We start from the raw sequence: 9,156 nt of genomic DNA on the forward strand, positions 1-9,156 counted from the left end.
TACAAGGTCAGTTACAAGGTCAGCTACATGGTCAGCTAAAAGGTCAGCTAAAAGGTCAGCTACAAGGTCAGCTAAAAGGTCAGCTACAAGGTCAGTTACAAGGTCAGTTACAAGGTCGGCTGGAAGGTCAGCTACACATTCAGCTACACGGTCAGCTGCAATGTCAGCCAGAAGGTCAGCTACATGGTCAGCTAGAAAGTCAGCCAACTATTCTCATGTGAAACACGAGATATGATGTGTTCGTAGTTCGAGGCACCATATGTTCGTGTTCTGCGGCTTTATAACTCAGTGTTTTGAGGCTTCTAGTGTTCCAGTTTCGTTAGCTTATTGGTTCGTGTTTCGAGACAATCACTAACACTCACTGTGTACTTTGTCTCACCAGCATTCACACAAGTACTGTAGGAACCATCACTCACTGACACTCACTGTGTACTTTGTCTCACCATCACTCACACAAGTATTGTAGTATATCACATTGCGTTATCCTCCAACGTCACTGTTTTTCAAGGTTTGTCAACGCTATTTTGATCATTAAATAAACATCACGACAAATTTTGGGGAAAGGGAGATAATCGATGTTTTTATTCAGATATTAACACCGATAAGCGTTACTTCCCTTCAAATAAAAAGTTTATTGAAATTGAAAAATTAAAGCTTCAGCAAAAGAGTTCCACTAACACTGACCGGATGTGATGTAAAGTGAGGATAATGTTTAATTGTTTTCATTTTACCCAGCGTATAAGAAACAAAACAAAAAAAAGAAGAAACTGCTAGTTTACAATTTACTAGTGAGATAAATATTTCCTTTTTTGTCCATCATATTCAGTTGTAATTACAAAGCTAACAAGCATTTTAAAAAGACTACATTTTAATCTTTCCTCTCCAGAATTATTACTTTTTTCTCAACTATTTCCCTGCTTTAAAAAAACCGTAAAATCTCCTTTTTCAAATTTTAGTTAAACTTAATTTTGTTGATTAAAACAAATATGTATCAATTTAGTTTAAAACGTATATAATTAAATAACATTTTAAAATATTTTTTAAAAAACTAATACAAATATTTTTCTTAAAAAATGCGTGAGTACAATCATAGATTTAATTACTTCCGGTGCAGACAGTACACTTTATAGAGACAGGGGCGATAACTTGGCAGAGGCTTTCAATCTGTTGTAATTGGTTCCTGCTCAAACCTCACATTAACCTCGACCAGCCGGTGTTGGAGTCTGCCGGAAGTGCTGTGGCCAGGGAGAGGTTGGCCACCTGGTTGACCGGGAACATCATGAAAGTTGTCTCCTCCTTCTCCTGCTTGAGCCGGTTCACCAGGTCCTGCTTGCAGTTGAACATGGTCAGCGGCGTCTGCAGGAAGTCAATGGCCGTCAGGGCCAGGGTCTTGCCCATACTGTTAGCGTACCAGTGGGCGTTCTCTGTGTCTGGGGATACAACGGTTGGAGGATATTACTAGTGGGCGGTGTCTGGGGTACAGTGGGCGGTGTCTGGGGGTATCAGTGGGCGTTCTCTGTGTCTGGGGATACAACGGTTGGAGGATATTACTAGTGGGCGGTGTCTGGGGTATCAGTGGGCGTTCTCTGTGTCTGGGGATACAGCGGTTGGAGGATATTACTAGTGGGCGGTGTCTAAGTACCAGTGGGCGTTCTCTGTGTCTGGGGATACAGCGGTTGGAGGATATTACTAGTGGGCGGTGTCTGGGGTACCAGTGGGCGTTCTCTGGGTCTGGGGATGCAACGGTTGGAGGATATTACTAGTGGGCGGTGTCTTGGGTACCAGTGGGCGTTCTCTGTGTCTGAGGATACAACGGTTGGAGGATATTAGTGTACTAGTGGGCGGTTTCTGGGGTACTAGTGGGCGTTCTCTGTGTCTGGGGATACAACGGTTGGAGGATATTACTAGTGGGCGGTGTCTGGGGTATCAGTGGGCGTTCTCTGTGTCTGGGGATACAATGGTTGGAGGATAATAGTGGGCGGTGTCTTGGATACCAGTGGGCGTTCTCTGTGTCTGGGGATGCAACGGTTGGAGGATATTATTAGTGGGTGGTGTCTTGGATACAGTGGGCGGTTTCTGGGGTACCAGTGGGCGGTGTCTGTTCCTGGGAATACAACGGTTGAAGGTTAATAGTGTACTAGTGGGTGGTGTCTGGGATACCAGTGGGCGGTGTCTGGGGAACACAACGACTGTGAGTTAATATGTTTCTTATTTGTTGAGATATGTGCTCCACGGCTGAAGCAAAGCTGTTTTTTCTCGCTCTTTGCTGAGCACAAGCCACTGATGGTAACCAAACGACTTTTGACTTCTTAAATTTACATTTGAAATGTTACATATTAATCTTTTTTTTTTTTAAATGTCTATAGCTTAATTGGCAATATTTAAAATAAATGAAGCAGCAATGAAAAAAACTTTGAACATACTGGCGGCCATCTTGAACTCATCTGTTCCAATCTCAGCGTCAGTGCCGATGTAGAAGATGGGCCGGACGGCCGGCAAAATCCGGCTGACGTTGGCGATGTCGACGGAACTCATGATTTTCTTCTTCTTGAGGGGCGTGGCCAGGATGCCGCAGTAGTAGGCGTTGATCTGCATCATGTAGACCAGGGTCGTGTTGTTGATCATCCCGCGGTAGCTCTTGTCGCCCAGGACGAGCTCCAGCTGAAGGACAGGGGTCAACAGGGTCACGGGGTCAACAGGGTCACGTGGGTCAACAGGGTCACGGGGGTCAACAGGGTCACGGGGGTCAACAGGGTCACGGGGGTCAACAGGGTCACGTGGGTCAACAGGGTCACGTGGGTCAACAGGGTCACGTGGGTCAACAGGGTCACGTGGGTCAACAGGGTCACGTGGGTCAACAGGGTCACGGGGGTCAACAGGGTCACGGGGTCAACAGGGTCACGTGGGTCAACAGGGTCACGTGGGTCAACAGGGTCACGTGGGTCAACAGGGTCACGTGGGTCAACAGGGTCACGTGGGTCAACAGGGTCACGTGGGTCAACAGGGTCAATAATGTCACGTGGGTCAGGTGGGTCGACATGACATATGGTATTTGACATGTGGTACTTGACATATAAAATAAGGTACATGCCATATGGTCCGCTTACCTCACATCCGCTCGACTGCGCAGCCGCATCAAAACACGGAAGTACCCGCCTCTCCAGCAGGGCCAGGTCCCTGTCGGTGGGTCCAGTGATCTTGACCGTGGTCTCGCACTGGGTGGGGACCACGTACATGCTGTGGCCACCCCTCGAGATGACGCCTGTGGTGGGGGCGGGGATAAAAATAAATCCTGTCACTTGATGGCCGTGCTATTGCTGATGTTAAAACTGTATTAGAGAAAAGATCTGTTGGGTTGGAGAGTCTGGATTGACATGACTGGGTGTAAATAAATATTTCTATTAATAGAGTTGGTTGGCGCAGTGTGTTCTCGGCTATAAGGTGTTAAGGCAAGCAACAATGGTAGAAAGAGAAGAAGTGAGTAAAGTGTGACCATAATGACAACATAGGTCTCGCCACAGGCTGAGCACACAGGTCTCACACAAACCACACACGTCTCACCTCACACAAACTGACCACACAGGTTTCACCCCACACAAACTGACCACACATGTCTCACCCCACACAAACTGACCACACAGGTCTCACCCCACACAAACTGACCACACAGGTCTCACCCCACACAAACTGGCCCCACAAGTCTCACCCCACACAAACTGGCCCCACAAGTCTGACCCCACACAAACTGACCACACAGGTCTCACACAAACTGACCACACAGGTCTCACCCCACACAAACTGACCACACAGGTCTGACCCCACACAAACTGACCACACAGGTCTCACCCCCCACAAACTGACCCCACAGGTCTCACACAAACTGACCACACAGGTCTGACCCCACACAAACTGACCACACAGGTCTGACCCCACACAAACTGACCACACAGGTCTCACCCCACACAAACTGACCACAAAAGTCTCACCCCACACAAACTGACCCCACAAGTCTCACCTTCTGCCTGCCAACCCGGCCCAAAGTGTTCCTTCATTGCCAGGATGTTGGAGTAAGCGTACACAGCGCCGTCTAGCGCCGAGGTTCCCGGGATGATGTTGTCACCCTCCATGTTCCCCAGGGAACCTGTGTACGTGGCTCGGTATCTGCACGCCACACACAAGATCACGTGACATAGGTGATGGGGAGAGAGCGGGGAGGCAATGGAGAGCAAAGGAGACAATGGAGAGCAAGAATGGAATGGACAGATGGTAAGAGAGCAGGGAGTAAAGTAGGGAAGAGAGAGCAGGCCAGACTCACGTCTTCGAGGCGACGTATGTCGGGTTCCACTCGGTCCGGTCGCCGGGTGCCGCAGACAAGACGACGTCGATGTCGAGAAACGCCTTCCGGTTGAGCATCTTGATGAGCCAGCCCTTGGCAGAGTTGGGGCAGCCCAGCAGGGTCACCTGGCACAGTAAAGGATATCAGCAGGGGACTTCACATAATGTATACAGGAGGTGACGCTAGCACCAGAAAATGACGTCACACAGTACACGCAAGACGTGAGGTTAACGTAAAAAGTGAAATCACTCAACGTATACGTGAAGTGACTCAAACATCAATTGACATCACACAATATATATAGGAAGTGATACTAACATTAGTTAGTATCATCACGCAATACAAACAATGATATCAGATATAGCTTAGCTTTAAATTGTTTTATCTAAAGAACAGGTTTAGTTAAAAGAAAAAAGAAGCCTTTGCAATTCAAATTAATTTCATCAACCAAGATAATTTTGCTGTATTTGTATTCGAATGCTTAAATGTTAATATTGTAAATGCCTAAACTAAATAGTTACAGATTTGTATACAGAGTAACTGTAAATGTTATTCATGTGGATATTATCGTGAGTCTAACTTTGAACTAACACTGTTTGTGTTTCCTAGGTGTGAACTGTATTGAAAGTCATGCTTTAATAAACTCAATGGTCAACCTGGACTTTTAATGTATTCATGTGTACTGTGTACTACGTCACTGACCTTCCCAATGCCAGCAGACGACGCTCGGATGACGGCCTTGAGACCAAGGGCAGCGGCCACAGCCACCTGCGTACCGAGGTTGTTTCCGTTCACGTGACCTTTCTTCTTGTTGGCGTCATACCTGCACACAAAGCAGACGTTGGGCCGCTTCCGGCCGCCATACTCGCTCTCGCCGAATTCCGCCCGGAACGCCGTGGGCATCCCGCGGTAGTTCTTCGTCACAACAAACTCGTGGGCCACGAGGAATCCGATAATTGCTTCGGCACTCTTCACTTCCTGGAGGGGAGGAGAAGGCAGGGAGGAAGGGAAGGGGCTATAAACGGATGGAGATAAGGCACATGCTAAACATCCCCAAAACACCTAATAAAAAGGCTATCGACCAAATGTATGCCGACAAAATGGCTCCCAACAGAAGGACCCCGGTGAAAAAAAATGCCCCTGCAACATGGCCCACCAGTAAAATAAACGGCTGACAGAAATATAGCTTCTAGTGAAGGACCCCTAGAACGTGACCCGACCCCCTGACCCACCCCTCGACCCCTCCCGCCCACCACTCACCTTACCCCCAGGCTCTGCTAGGTTCCAGATTTTGGTGGCCAGACTGCCGAGGTCCTGTGCATGTTTATCTATTTCCTGACACGCTTCCGTCTTGAGCAAATCCATTCTCGCGGCGGTTTCAAGTTCTTCGGGTCGTTCTGGGAGAGGGGGGATAACTGATGTCAAGCAATATCATACACAGGGTTTCTTTCTCTTTTATTTCTCTGTGGGGGGGGGGGGGAGATTTAAGATTTTCGGGGGTGGGCACTGGTTAAAGTATAAATTTTCTATATAAATTTATATATATATATATATATATATATATATATATATATATATATATATATATATATATATATATATATATATATATATATGTCGAGATGGACCCACATGACCCTCTTGACCCATGTGACCCGGTTGACCCACGTCATAAGCAATACCCCCCCCCCCCCCCACCTCATAGTCAAGAGGCCTGAATAGATTAACAAGTGTGTCTGTATGTTAAATTAGTCTTATGCAGACGATATAACTTAGAGGCTGTTCGCATAATTGACCAAACAGCACTAACGTGTTCTCGGGTTTGTATTGTGTGACATCAACAGGAAGTCCACACCAGAACCTTGTTTAGGGCTACATCAGCAGTACGTATTCGAATCTTGGTAGTATCGCTACCCTAACATTAGCCTGAACCTTAATCCTAGCCACGACTCAAACGGCGATACCGACAAACAAATCTCGATACGGTTCTGTATCGTTATGCCGCGGTTTTTAGATAACGAAATTAGGTAAGGATAAATTTGTTTAGGGCCAAAGTTAGGTTTAGGGTTTATTATATTTATAATTATATAGATCGATGTCTAGAGTCTAGATTACTCTAGATCCAGATATAATCTAGATCTAGAATCTAGTCTAGATCTAGATCTAAATATTTACGAAGTTACTCTTTTGGATAAGCTTAACGTAAAAAGATATAGACAAGACTACTTTTCTAAAAGATGTGATAAAACGATAAACCATATGATTTGTACTTAAACGTTTCAAAGTTTAGAATTTGACAATCATTACTAGTTAGATTAGAAGAAAACTGGCATTCTAGTGGGTAACCAACGGGACACAAAGCTCGAAAAACAAACTACAATCATGTTGAGGTAAACATGCTCCATTCAATGAACCTTTGGGCACCCACTAGGTCCGTTTAGCGACGGTGCAACACAGCGCGTTGATCGGCAACTTTTTTTAGGGCCAGCTCAAATGACTGGAGCTGACAAATCGCGGCATTAGACTTTTTACTTTCTCGTATATACGAAGTATAGAGAAAGTCTTGCAATCGTGCAAAAAAAAAATTAAAAAATCGAGATTTTTTACAAATCTCGACGTTTTACACCTCACTGATACGGAAAAACATAATTTTGCAATTTTGACCGTATGTCTGTCTGTCTGTCTGTGTGTGTGTGTGTCCGTGTGTAAACAAGATAACTTTAGTACCGTTACAGCTAGGTTGATGAAATATCATATATAAGTATTTTATCAAAATCGTAGATCCGTATCAACTTTTAAGCGATTTCCGATAACCGGATGTGGTACTTTTCCTACTTTCAATTTTTCAAAAGCCTATAACTTGAGTACTATTTCAGATAGATAAATGAAATTCACATGTAAGTAAAAGATATAATTATCTACCTTCTGTTAAATTTTGAGTAATTTCCGTTGACCGGAAGTAGTAATTTACGCTACTTCCGATTTCTCAAAAAAGAAATGTAAATTTTTAAAGTACTAATAATATTGCGCACTATTATGCACTTTCTTATTTGGCGTTCACTTGGTGTGCAATTAATTTGTCTACGAGATTTTATTCTATTTTTAAAACTTTAAGTATTTAAAATGGATTAAAAATCATGTCTATAGCCCGAGTTCCCATCCCCTGTTATTAATACTAATAGTTTCGCTGTCTGTGCAATTCTAAAAGTGCAATTCTTCGGGTAGTGACTAAGCGCGACACCAGTGTTTCTTTCAGACTTTTTCCTCCCCGGAGAGGGGTGGGGGTACTTGAAATTTTCGGGGGCGGGGGTAGAATTTTCGGGGAGGGGGCGGACACTGGAAAAAGTATATAATTATATTTCGTTGAATGGGACGGTAGACATGTTTTTTTTGGGGGGTGGGGGGGGGGTGTTGGGGGGGGGGGTTGGTTTTAGTTTAGAGAAAAGAGACAGCACTATCAACCTAGCGCCCGGTGTATCCTTCCTCAACGGGCCATTTTTCTCGTCTATAATAATAGTTTCGCTGTCTCTCTATGTATCTATCTATCTATCTGTCTGACAAGAACGCTCTAGAGAAAACACAAGCAAATTAAAAACCTTCACAGTAATTCGAAAAACGAAGTATGACGCGGTCACATTTAGCTTAGAGCAAGCCGGAGAGTGCACGCAGTAATATGACGTCATTGATTCTCGAGTAAACATTGAATAAAAAGGAAATTTTGTCTAGTCTAAGTGGTTTGCGTGAAGAGTTTCTTATATACAATTCTTTCATACAATTCTTCGGGTAGGGGCGAAGCCCCACCCCCGCGTAAGAATGTGTCTAATCTAAAAAGTGGTTTTCTCGCAATTTCTTTAATGCAATTTTTCGGGTAGTGGCTAAGCGCGACACCAGTGGGGGGGGGGGGGGGGTGTGGTGTGTGGGGGGTGTGTGTGTGTGGGGGGGGGGGGGGGTAGGGGTGGGGGTGGTGTTTGTGGGGGGGGGAGGGTGAGGGGTGGTGTGTGTGTGGGGGGGTGGGGGGGTGGTTTTAGTTTAGAGAAAAGAGACAGCACTATCAGCCTAGCGCCCGTTGTATCCTTCCTCAACGGGCCATTTTTCTCGTTTTATATAAGAATATTCGAGAAAGTTTAGGGGAGATCACTCCCGTTTTATTAAAATTTATAAAATTACTCCTGTATAAATGAATGTAGGTACGGCCTTTTTGCAGAATGGCCATAATCCTGAGCTAGGCCTTATATACAGACTAAGGTAGTGAAAAGCTAACTAGGATGAGACAGGTGCAGTAGAGTTTATCTGCCTCTATCCACGACATAAGAAAGACCATAATGTATTTGATCCAAGTGAACTTTCCGTTCTGACTATCGGACTTGTTGAAGTACTGGACCTTGACCTAATTTCGACAATTGAACTGCTTTCAAAACAATATCCGTCGGCCAGTGACACAAGCTTCACCTTCCCTTGACCTCCCCCTCCTCTTGACCTTCATCTTCCTTTGACCTCCCCTTGTACCGCTACATTGGCAACACCAGACTGTTCTCAACTCGCTGCCTGGGAGTTGCACCTCGTCATGCAAGACTCAATCATAACCGTCTCTCAGACTCGTGATGCAAGACTCAATCATAACCGTCTCTCAGACTCGTGATGCAAGACTCAATCATAACCGTCTCTCAGACTCGTGATGCAAGACTCAATCATAACCGTCTCTCAGACTTGTGATGCAAGACTCAATCATAACCGTCTCTCGGACCATGGAGCCATGTATTGATTTATACCGACACGACCAAGCACTCTACATGACGGCGCCTTGCATTCAAGTCTCGTGG

At 45.2% G+C, this 9,156-nt stretch overlaps 1 protein-coding gene across 1 annotated transcript; it reads right to left on the bottom strand.

Annotated features, from left to right (window-relative positions):
* Positions 1-1,084: 1,084 nt before the first annotated feature.
* Positions 1,085-6,760, bottom strand: LOC131954447 (xaa-Arg dipeptidase). The gene is made up of 8 exons (XM_059318120.1): positions 6,644-6,760; positions 5,597-5,733; positions 5,039-5,314; positions 4,316-4,461; positions 4,016-4,161; positions 3,108-3,262; positions 2,424-2,661; positions 1,085-1,430 (listed from the first exon to the last, which is right to left on the bottom strand). The coding sequence occupies exons 2-8, from the start codon at positions 5,699-5,701 to the stop codon at positions 1,192-1,194; spliced, it is 1,305 nt and encodes a 434-aa protein (XP_059174103.1). The 5' UTR covers positions 5,702-5,733; positions 6,644-6,760; the 3' UTR covers positions 1,085-1,191.
* Between the last annotated feature and the right edge of the window lie 2,396 nt (positions 6,761-9,156).

Source organism: Physella acuta, unplaced genomic scaffold (genome assembly GCF_028476545.2).
Source record: "Physella acuta isolate Inbredline_101_S28 unplaced genomic scaffold, ASM2847654v3 ptg001000l, whole genome shotgun sequence".
Lineage (NCBI taxonomy): Eukaryota > Metazoa > Mollusca > Gastropoda > Physidae > Physella > Physella acuta.

What these genes read in the sequence shown, in the direction of transcription:
- LOC131954447 (XM_059318120.1), bottom strand. Translation starts at nt 5,701, where the DNA reads ATGGATTTGCTCAAGACGGAAGCGTGTCAGGAAATAGATAAACATGCA. An exon ending in GCCGGGTTGGCAGGCAGAAG is followed by an intron (nt 3,263 to 4,015) that starts GTGAGACTTGTG and finishes CCCCCACCACAG; the next exon opens with GCGTCATCTCGAGGGGTGGC. An exon ending in CGCAGTCGAGCGGATGTGAG is followed by an intron (nt 2,662 to 3,107) that starts GTAAGCGGACCA and finishes CCTGTCCTTCAG; the next exon opens with CTGGAGCTCGTCCTGGGCGA.